At 45.4% G+C, this 19,617-nt stretch overlaps 1 protein-coding gene across 1 annotated transcript in view; it reads left to right on the top strand.

The window, feature by feature from the left end:
* Nucleotides 1-19,617, top strand: part of LOC144686750 (protein FAM184A-like) — a 296,008-nt gene that overhangs the window by 203,926 nt on the left and 72,465 nt on the right. Inside the window, exon 3 of the mRNA XM_078552418.1 lies at nt 6,446-6,581. Coding sequence (XP_078408544.1) covers nt 6,446-6,581 — 136 coding nt within the window. The remainder of the gene's footprint in view (nt 1-6,445; nt 6,582-19,617) is intronic.

Here is a 19,617-nt window from a genome sequence, read left to right as displayed (position 1 = left end):
CAATTTACAATATCTATCTTACACTCTAACATTCAGGGTGAATCTGAGGCACATGTGACTTAACAAGCAAACTATGGTCGAACACACCACATTGAACAATAAATGGCAGATCTAACCAAGAGAGATTCCACAGATTTCTCAATTACCCACCCAGACTTCAGTAAGCATTGTGACTTTTTTTATATTCACTCACGGGATGAGGGCTTCGCTGGCTGGGCCAGCATTTACTGCCCATCCTTAATTGCCCTTGAGAAGGTGGTGGTGAGCTGCCTTCTTGAACCAGTGCAGTCCATGTGGTGTAGATACACCCATAGTTAAGGAGGGAGTTCCAGGATTTTGACCCAGCGACGGTGAAGGAACGGCGATACATTTCCAAGTCAGGATGGTGAGTGACTTGGAGGGGAACTTCCAGGTGCTGGTGTTCGCATCTATCTACTGCCCGTGTTCTTCTAGATGGTTGTGGTCGTGGGTTTGGAAGGTGCTGTAGAAGGAGCCTTGGTGAATTCCTGCAGTGCATCTTGTGGATGGTTTGTGGATGTGGTGCCAATCAAGCAGGCTGCTTTGTCCTGGATGGTGTCAAGTTTCTTTATTGTTGTGGGAGCTGCACTCATCGAGGCAAGTGGGGAGTATTCCATCACACTCCTGACTTGTTCCTTGTAGATTGTGGACATGCTTTGGGGAGTCAGGAGGTGAGTTACTCGGTGCAGGATTCCTAGCCTCTGACCTGCTCTTGTAGCCACAGTATTTATATGGCTAGTCCAGTTCAGTTTCTGGTCAATGGCAACCCCCAGGATGTTGATAGTGGGGGATTCAGTGATGGTAATACCATTGAACATCAAGGGGCGATGGTTACATTCTCTCTTGTTGGAGATGGCCATTGACTGGCACTTGTGTGTTGAGAATGTTACTTGCCACTTGTCAGCCCAAGTCTGGATATTGTCCACATCTTGCTGCATTTGGACATGGACTGCTTCAGTATCTCAGGAGTCACGAATGGCGCTGAAAATTGTGCAATCATCAGCGAACATCCCCATTTCTGACCTTATGATGGAAGGAAGGTCATTGATAAAGCAGCTGAAGATGGTTGGGCTGAGGACACTACCCTGAGGAACTCTTGCAGTGATGTCCTGGAGTTGAGATGACTGACCTCCAACAACCACAACCATCTTCCTTTGTGCTAGGTATGACCCCAACCAGTGGAGAGTTTTCCCCCTGATTCCCATTGACTCCAGTTTTGCTCGGGCTCCTTGATGCTACACTTTGTCAAATGCTGCCTTGATGTCAAGGGCAGTCACCCTCACCACACATCTGGGGGTCAGCTGTTTTGTCCATGTTTGTACTAAAGCTGTAATGAGGGCAGGAGCTGAGTGGCCCTGGTGGAACCCAAACTGAGCATCAGTGAGCAGGTTATTGCTAAGCAAGTGCAGCTTGATAGCACTGTTGATGACCCCTTCCATCAGTTTACTGATAACCAAAAGTAGATTGATGGGGCGGTAATTGGCCGGGTTGGATTTGTCCTGCTTTTTGTGGACCTGGACAATTTTTCACATTGCTGGCTAGATGTCAATGTTGTAGCTGCACTGGAACAGCTTGGTTAGGGGCATGGTAAGTTCTGGAGCACGTCTTCAGTACTATTGCCAAGATATTGTCAGGGCCCAAAGCCTTCACAGCATCGTGCCTTCAGCCGTTTCTTGATATTATGTGGAGTGAATTGAATTGGCCGCTGATTGGTATCTGTGATGCTGGGGACCGCCAGAGAAGGTCGAGATGGATCATCCACTCGGCATTTCTGGCTGAAGATTGCAGCAAATGCTTCAGCCTTATCTTTTGCACTGATGTACTGAGCTCCCTCATTATGGAGGATGGGGATATTTGCGGAGCCTCCTCCTGCAATGAGTTGTTTAATTGTCCACCACCATTCACAACTGGATGTGACAGGACTGCAGAGCTTAAGTCTGATCTGTTGGTTATGGAATCGCATAGCCCTCTCTATTGCTTGCTGCTTATGATGTTTGACACACAAGTAGTCCTGTGTTGTAGCTTCACCAGGTTGACACCTCATTTTTAGGTATGCCTGTTGCTGCTCCTGGCATGCCCTCCTGCACTCTTCATTGAGCCAAGATTGATTCCCTGCTTTGGTGGTAATGGTCGAGCAGAGGATATGCCAGGCCGTGAGGTTACCAATTGTGTTCGAGTACAATTCTACTACTGCTGATGGCCCACAATGCCTCATGGATGCCCAGTTTCGAGTTGCTAGATCTGTTCGAAATCAATCCCGTTTAGAATGGTGGTAGTGCCACATAACAAGATGGAGAGTATCCTCAATGTGAAGATGGGACTTCGTCTCCACAAGGGCTGTGCAGCGGTCACTCCTACTGATGCTGTCATGGACAGATGCATCTGCAACAGGTAGATTGGTGAGGACCAGATCAAATAGGTTTTTCCCTCTTGTTGGTTCCCTAACCAGCTGCCACAGACCCAGTCTAGCAGCTATGTCCTTTAGGACTCACCCAGCTAGGTCTGGTGGTGCTAGCGAGCCACTCTTGGTGATGGACATTGAAGTCCCCCACCCAGAGTACATTCTGTGCCCTTACCACCCTCAGTGCTTCCTCCAAGTGGTGTTCAACATGGAGGAGCACTGATTCATCAGCTGAGGGAGGGCGGAACGTGGTAATCAGAAGGAGGTATCCTTGCCCATGTTTGACCTAATGCCATGAGACTTCATGGGATCCAGAGTCGATGTTGAGGACTCCCTGGGCAACTCCTTCCCAACTGTATACCACTGTGCCACCACCTATGCTGAGTCTGTCCTGCCGGTGGAACAGGGCATACCCAGGGATGGTGATGGTGGTGTCTGGGACATTATCTGTAAGGTGTGATACTGTAAGTATGACTATGTCAGGCTGTTGCTTGACTAGTCTGTGAGACAGCTCTCCCAATTTTGGCACAAGTCCCCAGGACTTTGCAAGGTCGACAAGGCTGAGTTGTCGTTTCCGGTGCCTAGGTCGATGCCAGGCGCACCATCAGGTTTCATTCTTTATTGACTTTTTTAGTGGTTTGATACAGCTGAGTGACTTGCTCGGGCATTTAAGAGTCAACAATATTGCTGTGGTTCTGGAGTCACATGTAAGCTAGACCAAGTAAGGACGGCAGATTTCCTTCCCTAAAGGACATTAGTGAATTAATGAGGATTGGTGCTGCCCAAATGTTTTCTGATCTCAAAAAAATAATAAAGTGAAACCACCGAATGGGGTTTATTTTCCTCTTATTTCGTGTGAGTAAAGATTTGCCTGGGTGGAGAATATAGAGGACAATCATACAGGGAGGATCATTACTGCAGAATAATTGTTCCAAAAGGATCAAATAATTGTAACAGAGTCAACCTTTTTTTTCCTACAATTAATTCAAATGAGTAGAAATTCTTGCGGGTTCTGTTAAGTTTGTGTGATTCTGCAACATGCTCTTTGAAGTGCTGGGTTCAAAGCAATTCCCATTCTGTCCAAGTATAATAAAAGCAACATCTTTTGCAATATATACATATTGTCCACTTTTTCAACTATGATCTCCTGCAATCTGCAGGCCCTCCCCACATCTATCCTGTCAGTCCAGGAACTATTGACTTTCCCTGTGCCTATAACTTCTAATACTGTTACAAGACTGACCACATCTAGAGATGTGTGAGGCAGACAAGGCACCTGCTTATACCTGTATTTCATAGCTTGTTTTCCCTGGAACAGGTCGCCAGAGGCTATAGCTTGAGTGCACCACTCTGCATCAAGCATGGCTGAACAGGAGACTCTCCTGTTCTTACCACTTGTCAGAGACATGTTGAAATGATTTGCAGGTTGATGATCAACCTGTTTGGCCAGCTGTTATGGACACACCTTCCTTGGCCACCAAGTCCTGGAATGATACCTAAATCCAGAGCTTTTAGCTCAGGGGCTGGGACACTACCCACTGTGCCACAAGACCTCCACTGTTACCAACAAGTTCTTTTTGAAGAAGTTCATTAACCTAAAGTTATCCCATTTTGTTGGGAATCAGTTCCTCATTTTATAGGAACACAGGAACATAGAAACAGGCCATTCAGCCCATTGAGCTTATTCTTCCATTCAGTACGATCATGGCTGATCACCCACTTCAGTTCCTTTTTCCCACACCAGTTTGTCATTGGTGTTTAGAAATCAGTCAATCTTCGCTTTAAACATGCTCGATGACTGAGCTTTCACACATCTCTGGGGTAGAGAATTCCCAAGATTCATCACCCTCCGAGTAAAAAAACATTCTCCTCATCTTGGTCCTAAGTGGCTTCCCCCTTATTTTGAAATTGTGTCCGCTGGTTCTAAGCTCCCCAACAGGAGAAATTTCTTACCTGCATCTACCCTTTAAGTATTTTAGAGGTTTCAATGAGATCACCTCTCATTCTTCGAACCTCTAGAGAACACAATCCCAGTTTCCCCAAACTCTTCATAGGACAGTCCCACCATCCCAAGAACAATTCTGGTGAACCTTCATTGCTCTCCCTCTATGGTAATAATATCCTTCCTAAGGTAAGGGGACAAAAACTGCACACAGTAGTCTGGATGTGGTCTAAACAAGGTTCTATAAAATTGAAGCAAGACTTCGCTGCTCCTGTACTCAAATCCCCTTTCGATAAAGGCTAATATACCATTAGTCTTCTTAATAGCTTGCTGTATCTGCATATTATTTAAGTGACTTATTGATGAGAACACCCAGGTCTCTTTGTACATCTACATTTTCTAATCCCTTACCATTTCAGAAATACTCTGCACATCTGTTCCTCTTACCAAAGTGGATAACCTCACATTTTTCCACGTTATATTCCATCTGCCATGTTCTTGCCCACTCACTAAGTCTATCCAAATACTCCTGGACCATTTTGTATCTATCTCACAACACACATTCCCACCTAACATTGTGTCATTAAAAGTTAGTCTCATGATCACCATTACTGAAACTAGCTTTATATTCCAGATTTATTAATTGCATTTAAATTCCACCAGCTGCTGTGGGATTTGAGCCCAGGTCCCCTTGATTACCAGTGTAGTGATATAACCAATACACCACCAGCTACCCAAATGCTCACTAATGGAACAAATCCTATGGTGGGATTTGGACCCATGTCCCCGATCATTCACCTGGATCTCTGGATTACTAATCCAGTGACATACCACTAAAACAACACCTCCCTCAGTATCTATGTGAGGCATAGTAAGGGAGAGAATTCTTCTCACCTCTGGTCTTCCAGTATTCAATTTCTCCTTAAATGTTAGATAACAAATGAAGGAGAGACAAACTGCAGAAGAGAATTGGGGATATTTTAGATTTTTGCAACAAAAATCTACAAATTTTGATACTGAGCATCCTGTGTCCTTACTGCACAATGCTGTTGTTGGGCAGAATCTTCTCTTGTTAGAAGATTATTGGGCATCGGGACTGTATGTGAGTCCCAACCCCAGTGGCGTCTGAGTCCCATCCACCTGCATGAGCTTCCCAGAGGCAGCTTATCAGCAGGCTGTCTCCAGGAGTCCAATCCAATTAGACAGGGCGGGCGGGCTCTACAGGCAAGAGGTCCAATCAGACCACCCAAAGCTGTGGGCTGCACACAACCCTGCGAGGTAGGCTCTGCCAATCTAGGTGGAGGACAAAGAGGGCACCTCAAGGTGGAGGCACCTTCTGAAGATTTGTTAAGTTGTTAAAAGTAAGTGTGGCCACAGCTACCAGACCCTCAATATGAAGGGGGAACTCCTTCAGAGGAGGGCACCTGGCCGCAGCTGTGACCCTCTAGCACCCACAGCTCGGTGGAGGATGTCAATGGCCGCCCCAGCCTGTCACCAGGATGCTGCCGCCAGTCATCTACTGGGCTTCAACTTCAGTGGGTCCACTGCTGGGAGCATCCTGACAGTGTCACCAATTTGCTCCTAAGCGGGCATTTAATTGATAATAATTAGCTACACGCTGCTGCCGTGCAGGTAACTGGTGCCGGTCAGATCTCGCCTCCAACAACATTACTCTCAGCATCGCTCTGAGGTGGGAACCCATCAGGAACCCAACCTGACATGAGATTTTCTAACTTTACGCTTGGTTCTGCCTCCAAGCCCCTCTCTGTGGGACTGCAAAGGTTTGCCCATAACACAACTCAGTACATAACCCTGTAAGTATTGTGTGAAAAAAAATGTACCATGGTTTAAACCTACATGGTACATTGGCTTAAAATTACATGTAATCATTCAAAAATTGAATCTAAAAATGTTTAAATACTGATTTAGCTATATTTAAAGAAGGAAACATTGCCTTATAGACTCATAAAGACAAATGGTTAAGATTACCATACTGCAGGAACTGGTCAGTTTCCTGCTGTATATTGATATCATGTTCAAAACATAAGTTTTCCACAAATCAGACTTTTTATTATGCATTTTAGGATTTGGAAAAACAACTTCAAAAGGCAGATAAGAAATTGACATCATCAAATGCAAAACTACAAAAGTTGGAAGAAGAAGCTGAGCTCTTGAGAGAGAGACTTTTAGAGCAGGAAGCTGAAATACTACATAAATCAGGTATGGAGATATTGTCGGTTACATTCAGAGCACATCAAGAAGATGGTGGTTTGAGCAGGTTTCTAGGCCTTGAGGCAAATCCATTGGCTCAATTCAATGCTCTCCCACCAACAGGTTTGAAGGCAGGAGGGCATGTTAAATCCAGTAGGCAGTATCCATGCCACTTAATCACCATGCCCTGCCCCCACTGCAATGACAGCAGCAGTGAGGGTGGCATCAGGTCTTCTGCCCGCCAGTGGGTCCATTGAGGCCCTTAGATAGGCAATTAATGCCCATTTTAGTGCCTGATCCCACTGCCACCAGCATTTAACCAGCGATGGGAAAGGCCTATGCTAAGCAGCCAGCCTGGCAGTTTCCCTGGGCAGGCTGGTGGCGGGCAGGGAATAGTCCCTCCTTAACTGGTCCCTAGGCCCATCGGAGGCTCCCCAAACCCCCAACCAGCCCCCAAGTTGCACCTCCCCCGATGGACTCACAAACCCTGGCCTCCACCATGCACTTACAAAGTTCTGCTCCATCGCAGCTCGCTCATTCATCGCCCGAGTGCAGTACCGGCAGTGGCCTCCGCTCCTGCTGATGCTAACAGTACTTTGAGAGTTAGGCCAGCAGCTCCATGAGGCGGGACCTCCTGTTCCTGAGGCATGGACATTCTGCCTCCAGACTTTTAACAGCCATTTGGCCAGTAAATGTCTGTGGGGCAACTGTTCTTCCCCTGGGTGGGTTCCATCTGACTTTGTAGCTTTTGTGAGGGCGGGGTTGTGGGGGTGGTGGATGGGACCACAGCACCCCATGTAATTCAGCCCCATGTTGCAGAATTCACCCAAAAACTCCACTTTTAATCGAGTGCTCCTGCTCTGCTGGGTCTCTTCAGGTGTTTTTATTACTGATTTAAAAGAGAGAAATCTTGGAAAGCCAAACTTTGAACTGGTGTATGCAACGTTTAACTGTGCACATTGGCTATTCTGTTGAACACAAGGGTGTTGTAGGAAGTGGTGCATGATCACTCCACTTTTAAGAAAGGTGACATAGGGAAACCAGGGAATTATAGATACGTTAATCTAATATCTGTTGTCGGGAAATTGCTAAAGTCTATCGCTAAGGATATGGTGCCTGAACACCGTGAAAAATTGCAAAGAGTAGTTTTAGCTTAATGAATCTGATTTGTAGAGGTGATTGAAGTAGTGAACAGGGATATCACTATAGGTGTTGTTTATATGGACTTCCAGAGACATTTGATAAAGTCTCTTAGAAGAGACTGTTAGCTGAAGTTGAAGCCCATGGAATTGATGGCAAATTATTGACCTGGTTAGGAATTTGGCTTAGCAGGAGGAGACAGAGAATAGGGACAATGGCAGGATGTGACTAGTGGTGTCTGTTGTGGCCTCAACTATTCACCATATTTATTAACAACTTGGAAGATGGGATAGAAGGTCACATATCTAAGTCTGCCCTTGACACAATGAATGGTGGCAATAAGCAGTGTAGATGGAAATGTAAAATTCACTTTGGATGTAAAAAGGACAGAAAGGAATTGTTTCTAACTAATGAAAATCTAAAAACAATGGAGGTCCAAAGAGACTTGGGAGTTGAGGTACATAGATCATTAATATTTTTTGAACAGTACGGAAAATAATTAAACATAGAAACATAGAAATTAGAAGCAGGAGTAGGTCATTCGGCCCTTCGAGACTGCTCCGCTATTCTATCTCAACGCCATACTCCTGCTCTCTCCCCATGCCACCTGACGCCTTTAGAGTCGAGAAGTCTATTTTCTCTTTAAATATGTTCAGTGGCTTGGCCTCCACAGCCTTCTGTGATAGAGAATTCCACAGGTTCACCACCCTCTGAGTGAAAACATTTCTTCTCATCTCAGTCCTAAATGGTCTGCCCCGTATCCTGAGATTGTGACCCCTTGTTCTAGACCCCCCAGCCAGAGGAAACATCATCCCTGCATCCAGTTTATCCAACCCTGTCAGAATTTTATATGTTTCAATGAGATCCCCTCTCATTCTTCTAAACTCCAGTGAATAGAGGCCTAGTCGGCCCAATCTCTCCTCATACGACAATCCTGCCATCCCAGGAATCAGTCTAGTGAACCTTCACTGCACTCCCTCTATGGCAAGTATCTCCTTTCTTAGGTAAAGAGACCAAAACTGCACACAGTACTCCAGGTGTGGTCTCACCAAGGCCCTGTACAGCTGCAGTAAGACACCCTTGCTTTTGTACTCTAGTCCCCTCACAATGAAGGCCAACATACCATTTGCCTCCTTAACTGCTTGCGGCACCTGCATGCTTGCTTTCAGTGATTGGTGTACAAGGACACCCAGGTCCCTTTGTACATCAACATTTCCCAATCTGTCACCATTTAAATAATACGCTGCCATTCTGTTTTTCCTACCGAAGTGGATAATTTCACACTTATCCACATTATACTGCAGCTGCCATGTATTTGCCCACTCACTCAACTTGTCTAAATCGCCTTGAAGCCTCTTAAATCCTCACCACTCACATTCCCACCTAGTTTTGTGTCGTCAGCAAACTTGGAAATATTACATTTGGTTCCCTCATTCAAATCATTGATATATATTGTGAATAGCTGGGGCCCAAGCACTGATCCTTGCAGTACCCTACTAGTCACTGCCTGCCATTCCAAAAATGGCCTATTTATTCCTACTCTCTGTTTCCTGTCTGCTAACCAATTCTCAATCCATGCCAATATATTACCCCCAATCCCATGTTCTTTAACTTTACACACTAACCTCTCATGTGGGACTTCATCAAAAGCTTTCTGAAAATCCAATTACACCACATCCACTGGTTCTCCCTCATCTATTCTGCTAGCTACGTCCTCAAAAAAACCCCAGTAGGTTTGTCAAACATGATTTCCCTTTCATAAATCCATGTTGACTTTGTATAATCCCACTGATCTTTTTTAAGTGTCCTGTTATCACATCCTTTATAATAGACTCAGCATCTTCCTTACTACCGAAGTTAGGCTAACCAGCCTGTAATTCTCTGTTTTTTTCCCTCCCTCCTTTTTTAAGTAGTGGGGTTACATTTTCCACCCTCCAATCTGCCGGGAATGTTCCATAATCTACAGAATTTTGGAGGATGACAACCAGCTCATCCACTATTTCCATTGCCACCTCCTTTAGTATCCTGGAATATAGATTATTAGGCCCTAGGGATTTATCAGCTTTCAGTCCCATTGGGCAGAATTTTCTGGTCTGCATGCAGGGGCAGGCCCAACATGCCGACGCGTAAAATGACGTGCGATGACATCGGGTGTTCATCCTGACAGTATTGCAATATTTTGCTTGGCAGGCATGTGCCGGAGTCAGCTATGCACCCGCCGAAATGTAAACAGCCTATTAAAGCCATTAAGAAATTAATTGAAGCACTTGTGAACACTGCCCATCCAACCTTAAGGTTGGCGGGCAGGTGAAAAGCCCAAGTGGTCTTCGCGTTTTTCAGGAAATCTCATCCACGAGCAGGATGAGGTTTCCTGAAGCTTTTATTAAATGAACAAATAAACTTTCATAAATATAAAAACATGTCCCAACTTATGTGACACAGTCACATGAGGAGACATGTTAAAATAAATTTTTAAATCGTTTATTCAGTCCTGTTAATATCCATTCAAGCTGCGATTGCTGCGCTCTCACACACGCATACACGATGGAGTGCTGGCCCCGACTCTGCCTCCTTCCCCCACCCGCACAGGTAGCACTGAATGCTACTGGTCACGTATTATGCTGGGCGGGCCTTAATTGGACCGCCTGCGTAAAATGGCGGTGTGGAGCCAATCACGGGCGGTGATTGGCTCCATGCCCGCTCCCGCCCATCCTGCCCACCGTATGAAAATCCTGCCCATTAATTTCTCTAGCAATGTTTTTTTAGTAATACCAATTTCCTTCAATTCCTCCTTCTCACTAGACCCCCAATTCCCTATTATTTCTGGGAAGTTGTTTGTGTCTTCCTCCATGAAGACAGAACTAAAGTGGTTGTTTAGTTGCTCTGCCATTCCTTTTTCTCTATTATAAATTCTCCCATTTTGTACCATAAGGGACCTACATTTGTCTTCACCAATCTTTTTCTTCTTACATACTTATAGAAGCTTTTACAATCCACTTTTATGTTCCTTGCAAGTTTATTCTTATACTCTATTTTTCCCCTCTTAATCAATCTCTGGTCCTCCTTTGCTGAATTCTAAACTGCTTCCAATCCTCAGGCTTGCTACTTTTTCCAGCAACTTTATATGACTCCTCTTTGGATCTAATACTACCCTTAATTTCTTTTGTTAGCCATGGTTAGGCCACTTTTTCTTTTGTGTTTTTGCGCCAGAAAGGAATATATGACTGTTGCAATGCATACATTAGTTCTTAAATATTAACCATTGCCTATCCAACATTATGCCTATTAATGAAGTTCCCCAATCTGTCTTAACCAACTTATTCCTCATACATCCGTAGTTTCCTTTGTTTAGATTTAGGACCCTAGTTTCAGATTGGACTGCTTCACTTTCCAACCTAAGGAAGAATTCGATCATGTTATGGTCACTGTTCTCTAAAGGACCCCACATAGCAAGTTTATTAATTAACCCCGTCTCATTGCACAAAACCAAATCTAGGATAGCCTGTTTCCTAGTTGGTTACTCAACGTACTGGTCTAAAAAACCATCTCGTACACCCTCCACAAATTCATCCACCACAGTATTATTATTTATTTGGTTTGCCCAGTCTATATGTAGATTAAAGTCACCCATGGCCACTATAGCACCCTTGTTACATGCATCTCTAATTTCCTGTTTAATACCGTTGCCTACCTTATCACTACTGTTTGGAAGCCTTTAGGCAACTTGCACTAAGGTTTTCTGCCCCTTGTTGCTTCTTAGCTCCAAAAAAGTTAATGGAATGCTGGCCTATATATCTGGTGGACTAGAATAGAAGGAGGTAAAAATCATGCTTCGGTTAGACCACATGAGGAGCATTGTGAGCAGTTCTGGACACCACACCATAGGAAGGATATAGTGGGCTTGGATGGAAAGCAGGATAGGTTTACCAGAATGATATGCAAGGAGAGATTAGATAAACCAGGATTGTATTCCCTGGAATTTAGAAGGTTAAGGGGTGATTTGATCAAAGTTTTTAAGATATTGAGGAGAGGCGATAGGGTAGATGGAGAGAAACTATTTTCACTTGTTGAGAGTTTAGAACTAAGAGGCATAATCTAAAAATTACAGCCAGACCTTTCAGGAGGGAAATTAGAAAACACTTCTGGTGGAAGTATGGAATTCTCTTCATGCAATTGATGCTAGATCAATTGTCAATATTAAATCTGAGATAGATAGATTTTTGCTAAACAAATAAGGTACTAAGGGATAAGGGACAAACAGAAGCACCTGTAGTTAGGTCACTAGGTCAGTCATAATCATACTGATTGGCGAAACTGGCCTATATGCCTATAAAGGTGGCCACACTAACCTTGGCAGTTCTCTCATTATGAGTACAGTTCTATCCATTGCAATGTAATCTGATATTTACCTTGGTTTTGAATCAGCAGTCACAGTTCAGGAGCTGTGGTCCCAATGGGCCTTGAGCCTTTCATGCATGTGCCGGACAGGAAATGGCCAGTGCATGTGCAGTTCGTGTATTTTTACAATCATCGGGCCCCCTAGGCACACGCCGGCCGGGTAAGGGCCGCCCATGCGCAGTTAGTCTTTGTCAAGTTCTTTAGGCTGGGAACCGGCCCTCCACACAAGCGCAGAAGAAAAAGAAGCGAAGAAATGAAACAGTGCAAAACTGCAGGTCAGATGACCTGAACAGGAGCGCCATTCGAGAGAAGGTGTCCCAGGGAGCAGAACATGGGGAAGCGGACAGGGAGAATTTCCCAAACCAAGAAGAGGGTCCAAACCAGGGAGTGGTTTAGAAACATGTCCCAGAAGGAAGTCCCAGGCAGGGATAAGGACAGGGATCAGAGGTAGATCCCATTGAGTCAAGATAAATGACAGGAGTAGGGGAAAAAGCTGCAAGTTAAAGAAAGAGCTGCGAGGAGCAGACTTGAATCAAAATGAGCTCGAGAGAAGCCCTGAAGACGCTAGAGGGCAGCCAAAGTTTGGTGACTCCATGCTGCAGGCCGTAAGGGCAAAGGTACCCTTTCGGAGCAGTGGTGTTCTGCTTGGCACAGCCGAAGATCTGAAAGTGTGCTTGAGTGTCTGCGGAAATCCAGAGGAAAAGAATCTCAGAAGGTGAGATTGAAACCCTAAAGGTGGATCCTTGTTGAATTAAAGCACATGGGATTGGGGGTAGTGTGTTGAGATGGATAGAAAACTGGTTGTCAGACAGGAAACAAAGAGTAGGAATAAACGGATCTTTTTCCGAATGGCAGGCAGTGACTAGTGGGGTACCGCAGGGATCAGTGCTGGGACCCCAGCTATTCACAATATATATTAATGATTTAGATGAGGGAGCTAAATGTAATATCTCCAAATTTGCAGATGACACAAACCTGGGTGGGAGGGTGAACTGTGAGGAGGACGCAGAGATGCTTCAGTGTGATTTGGACAAGCTGAGTGAGTGGGCAAATGCATGGCAGATGCAATATAATGTGGATAAATGTGAGGTTATCCACTTTAGTAGCAAAAACAGGAAGGCAGATTATTATCTGAATGGCAATAAATTGAGAGAGGGGAATGTGCAATGAGACCTGGGTGTCCTCGTACACCAGTCGCTGAAGGTAAGCATGCAGGTGCAGCAGGCGGTAAAGAAGGCAAATGGTATGTTGGCCTTCATAGCGAGAGGATTCAACTACAGGAGCAGGGATGTCTTGCTGCAAATATACAGGGCCTTGGTGAGACCACACTTGGAATATTGTGTGCAGATTTGGTCTCCTTGTCTGATGAAGGATGTTCTTGCTATAGAGGGAATGCAGCGAAGGATAACCAGACTGATTCCTGAGATGGCGGGACTGACATAGGAGAGATTGAGTCGGTTAGGATTATATTCACTGGAGTTCAGAAGAATGAGGGGGGATTTATAGAAACCTATAAAATTCTAACAGGACTAGACAGGGTAGGTGCAGGAAGGATGTTCCCGATGGTGGGGGAGTCCAGAGCCAGGGGTCACAGTCCGAGAATATGGGGTAGACCATTTAGGACTGAGATGAGGAGAAATTTCTTCACCCAGAGAGTGGTGAGCCTGTGGAATTCGCCACCGCAGAAAGTAATTGAGGCCAAAACATTGTATGTTTTCAAGAAGGAGTTAGATATAGCTCTTGGGGTGAAAGGGATCAAAGGATATGGGGAGAAAGCGGGAGCAGGCTATTGAGTTGGATGATCAGCCATGATCATAATGAATGGCGGAGCAGGCTCGAAGGGCCAAATGGCCTACTCCTGCTCCTAGTTTCTATGTTTCTATGAAACCGTCCAAGTGGGATCAACTCTTGCAGAAAATTCCAAGATGAGTTCTTCAAATGTGGAAGTTGGAAACCCTTGTGAAAAAGATAGTGTTTCAGTGAGACCAGTTGGCTCACAATATGACAAGTGTCTGGCTGGGTTGTTGAGAAATCCATAGAACCTGCTTTGGTCACATCTGTCATTTACTTTGAAAATGGCATATCTGACCACAGTTCACCAGTTAGCTCACATGTGTTGCATACACACCCTGAATATTAGAGTATAATATAGATATGGTAAATTGTTTTATCTTTCTGAATTTGTCTGTGTCTGTAAAGATGTAGTTGGGGTGAAGGAATAGTGAATATTTCAATCATTTTCTTCTGTTTGTATTGAGATCTTTCAACCTTTTTGTCTTATGTAATATAGTTCATTTTTCTTGTTTAATAAATGTTTTGTTCCTTTTGTTAAAAGTTCATCAGCAGACTCCTGTGAATTTGTTCAGTAACTTACCTCCATGGTTTCTAAAAAAAGATAAAAGTTAAGTTTGTCTACTGCATTTGCTGCTCCCAATGCAGCACCAAACACAGACTGGATGATAGCTTTGCGGAACACCTTCGGTCTGTCTGCAAGCTTGACCCAGACCTTCCTGTCGCTTGCCATTTCAACACCCCACCCTGCTCTCCTGCCCACATGTCTGTCCTTGGCCTGCTGCAATGTTCCAGTGAAGCTCAACGCAAACTGGAGGAACAATACCTCATCTTCTGATTGGGCACTTTACAGCCTTATGGACTTAACATTGAGTTCAACAACTTCAGACCATGAACTCTCTCCTCCATCCCCACCCCCCTTTTTTCATCCCCCTTTTTTACATATTAATTTTTATATTTTTATTTATTTTTTAAAATATATTTTTTAATTTTCATTATTTTTTCCCACTTATTTTCATTATTATTAATTTTTAAATGTATTCCCATTTTCATTCATTGTTTTATCCCCAGATTTTAGCCTATTTTTGATCTTTCTTCCCCCACCCCACTCCCACTAGGGCTATCTGTCACTTTCCAGAGTGCTAACCCTGGTCCGTCCATTATCACATTTTGCTTTCTCAATGTCACCATTAGCACCTCCTTTAGCCAGTACCAGCACCATTAACAACCCTTTGGCCTTTTGTTTATGACATCTTTTGCCATCTCTCCTTTGCTTTCACCTATCACTGGCCCTCTATCCAGCTTCACTTGCTCCACCCCCCTTAAACAGTATATATTTCACCACATCTCTACCTCCCTTTAGCCCTGAAGAAGAGTCATACAGACTCGAAATGTTACCTCTGTCTCTCTCTCCACAGATGCTGTCAGACCTGCTGAGTTTTTCCAGCATTTTTTGTTTTCGTTTCAGATTTCCAGCATCTGCAGTATTTTGCCTTTATTAAGATCTATCAAGCCAGGTTTCACTCTGGGATCTGAATTGTCCAGTAGTAACATCAGCTGGGATCATAACACCATTTATTCATTTATTACCAGGGCTGATATGGGAGGCAGCATTCACCAGCTGAAGCAGCTTAGGCTTCTGTTTTAAAAGACAGAGGCTTTCAGCTTTGAAGAGAGTCATCGTCTTTCACTGTCGGAAGACATCCAGTGAATTAGGGGTAACTGCCATTTCTTCCCCACATTTTGCAAAATTATTTAACCTCCACCCATGTGCTGCATCCCTGAGCTTTGCTTTATGAGTAGCTCTTTAAGTGATATTGACTTGCCCAGTTTTGCAACCCCAGGCAGCCAGCACACAGGGCTGACTTGAGGTGCAGATTTTCCATGCTGTTAGGGAGGGAGTTCCAGGATTTTGAGCCAGTGACAGTGAAGGAACGGCAATAAATTTCCAAGTCAGGATGGTGAATGGCTTGGAAGGGAACTTCCAGGTGGTGGTGTTCACATCTATCTGCTGCTAGATGGTAGTGGTTGTGGGTTTGGGAGGTGCTGTCGAAGGAGCCTTGTTGAGTTTCTACAGTGTATCTTGTACACACTGCTGCCACAGTTCATTGGTGGTGGAGGGAGTGAATGTTTGTGGATGGGGTGCAAATCAAGCAGCTGCTTTGACATGGATGGTGTCGAGCTTCTTGTGTCTTGTTGGAGCTGCACTCATTCAGACAAGTGGAGAGTATTCCATCACACTCCTGATTTGTGCCTTGTAGATGGTGGACAGGCTTTGGGGAGTCTGGAGGTGGGTTACTCATCGCAGGATTCCTCACCTCTGACCTGCTCTTGTAGGCACAGTATTTATATGCCTAGTCCAGTTCAGCTTCTGGTCAATGATGACTATTGATAGTGGGGGATTCAGCGATGATAATGCCATTGAATGTCAAGGGGCGATGGTTAGATTCTCTCTCACACAGAAACAAAATATGCTGGAAAAATTCAGCAGGTCTGACAGTATTTGAAAGAAAGACAGAATTGACGTTTCGAGTCCGTATGATTTTTCTTCAGACATTTCGAGCCATACAGACTCGAAACGTTAACTCTGTCTTTCTCTCAGATGCTGCCAGACCTGCTGAGTTTTTCCAGCATTTTGCTTTCCTGTGTGAGAGAGAATCTAACCATCGCCCCTTGGCATTCAATGGCATTTTTTGTTTCTGTTTCAGATTTCCAGCATCTGTGGTATTTTGTCTTTATGTTAGATTCTCTCTTGTTGGAGACGGTCATTGCCTGGCACTTGTGTGGCACGAATGTTACTCGCCACTTGTCAGCCCAAGCCTGGGTATTGTCCGGGCCTTGCTGCATTTGGACATGGACTGCTTCAGTATCTAAGGAGTTGTGAATGGTGCTGAACATTGTGCAATCATCAACTAGCATCCCTACTGCCGACCTTATGATGGAAGGAAGGTCATTGATGAAGCAGCTGAAGATGGTTGGGCTGAGGACACAACCCTGAGGAACTCCTGCAGTGATGTCCTGAAGCTGAGATGACTGACCTCCAACAACCACAACCATCTTCCTTTGTGCTAGGTATGACTCCAACCAGCAGAGTTTTTTCCCCCTGATTCCCATTGACTCCAGTTTTGCTAGGGCTCCTTGATGCCACACTTGGTCAAATGCTGCCTTGATGTTAGGGACTGTCACTCTCACTTCACCTCTTGAGTTCAGCTCTTTAGTCAATGTTTGAACTAACGCTGTAATGAAGGCAGGAGCTGAGTAACTCTGATGGAACCCAAACTGAGCGTTAGTGAGCAGGTTATTGCTAAACAAATGCCGCTTGATAGCACCTTTGATGACCCCTTCCATCACTTTACTGATGATGAAGAGTATGCTGATGGGGCGGTAATTGGCCAGGTTGGATTTGTCCTGTTTTTTGTGTACAGGACATACCTGGGCAATTTTCCACATTGCCGGGTAATGCCAGTGTCGTAGCTATACTGGAACAGCTTGGCTAGGGCGTGACAAGTTCTGAAGCAGAAGTCTTCAGTAGTATTGCCGGAATATTGTCAGGTCCCATAGCCTTTGCACTATCCAGTGCCTTCAGCCATTTCTTGATATCATGTGGAGTGAATCGAATTGGCTGAAGACTGGCATCTGTGATGCTGGGGACCTCCGCAGGAGGTCAAGATGGATCATCCACCTGGCACTTCTGGCTGAAGATTGTTGCAAATGCTTCAGCCTTATCTTTTGCACTGCTGTGCTGAGCTCTTCCATCGTTGAGGATGAGGATATTTGTGGACCCTCCTCCTCTAGTGAGCTGTTAGATTGTCCACCACCATTCACGACTGGATGTGGCAGAACTGTAGACTTTGATCTGATCCGTTGGTTGTAGAATCGCTTAGCTTTGTCTATCACTTGCCGTTTGTGCTGTTTGGCACGCAAGTAGTCTGATATTGTAGCTTCACCAGGTTGACACCTTATTTTTAGGTATGCCTGGTGCTGCTCCTGGCATGCCCTCCTGCACTCTTCATTGAACCAGGGTTGATCTCCTGGCTTGGTGGTAATGGTAGAGTGGGGGATTATGCTGGGCCATGAGGTTGCAGATTCTGTTCGAGTACAATTCTGCTGCTGCTGATGGCCCACAGCACCCCATGGTTGCCCAGTTTTGAGTTGCTCGATCTGTTCGAAATCTATCCTATTTAGCATGGTGGTAGTGCCACACAACACTATGGAGGGTATCCTCAATGTGAAGATGGGACTTCGTCTCCACAAGGACTGTGCAGTGGTCACTCCTACCAATACTGTCATGGGCAGATGCATTTGCAGGCTGGTGAGGATGAGGTCAAGCATGTTTTTCCCTCTTGTTTGTTCCCTCACAGCCTGCTGCAGACCCAGTCTAGCAGCTATGTCCTTTAGGACTCACCCAGCTTGGTCTGTGGTGGTGCTACAGAGCCATCCTTGGTGATGGACATTGAAGACCCCATGCAGAGTACATTCTGCACCCTTGCCACCCCTCAGTGCTTCCTCCAAGTGTTGTTCAACATGGAGGAGCACTGATTCACCAGCTGAGGGAGGGTGGTACGTGGTAATCAGCAGGAGGTTTCTTGCCCATGTTTGACCTGATGCCATGAGACTTCATGGGGTCCGGAGTCAACTCCAGGGCAAATCCCTTCAGACTATATACCACTGTGCCACCACCTCTGCTGGGTCTGTCCAGCTGGTGGGACAGGACATACCCAGGGATGGCGAAGGTGGAGTCCGGGACATTATCTGTAAGATATGATTCCGTGAAGATGACTATGTTAGGCTGTTGCTTGACATGTCTGAGCTCTCCCAATTTTGGCACTAGCCACCAGTTAGTAAGGAGGACTTTGTAGGGTTGACAGGGCTGGGTTTGCCGTTGTCGATTCCGGTGCCGAGGTCGATGCCAGGTGATCTGTCCAGAAAGAATGATAAAAAAATATGATAACCTTGATTTTAAAAAATTTAGAAATGACTCCCTGGGTTAAATTTTCCTAGCTCTTTAGAGGGATGGACAGGGAGACGGGAGGGCTGGCAATATGGTAGGGAAAACCAATGAGTTCCCATCACCATGGCATATTGCCAGCTGCGGGAGCCTTAGCGGTGTGACTGCCCACCAGGTGGGCGATGAAGCCACTTATTAATCTAGGGGACACTTCTTGCCCCGCAGGACAGCCTGCCATTACATGGGGAAATTGTCAGGTAAACTCTGGGCACGGTCCAGCAGGTTTCTGGGGGAGGATGTTCCTTAATGGGCACTCTGTGTCCACAGAGGGAACCCCTGGCAGCATTGGCTGCCCCGAGCCCAAACCGCTGCCAGTGTCCCATGAACCAGCCACTCCTCCAGCTGCCTCACCCTGGCTGTTGAAAAATAACCAACTTGCTCTTTGAGGACATCTTATCAGTCAGGCACCCTCTCCCTGGTGATGCAGCCTCAACAATGACCACCGCTACTGATGTCGCTGGTGCGTCTTCTGAACTGGCTGCCCTCTGATTGGACAGGCAGCTCTTGCGTGCTCAATTGGACACCGGGCCCTGTGGCAGTCTGTTGATCAGGCAGCAAAATTCTACCCAGGGTCTCACTGTCTTCTGGAGCAGGATCAGCTCTGGCTTGTGTCCCCGGCAGCAGGACTTAAAAGTTCAGCCCGATTTCTCACACAGGGATATGGATAAATGATAACATCAGTTAGATTTGCAGGTGATAAAGCACTTG

The sequence above is a fragment of the Cetorhinus maximus genome, chromosome 1 (genome assembly GCF_964194155.1).
Source record: "Cetorhinus maximus chromosome 1, sCetMax3.hap1.1, whole genome shotgun sequence".
NCBI lineage: Eukaryota > Metazoa > Chordata > Chondrichthyes > Lamniformes > Cetorhinidae > Cetorhinus > Cetorhinus maximus.
Note: the sequence above shows the minus strand (reverse complement) of the source record. Positions and strands in the feature narration are given on the sequence as shown.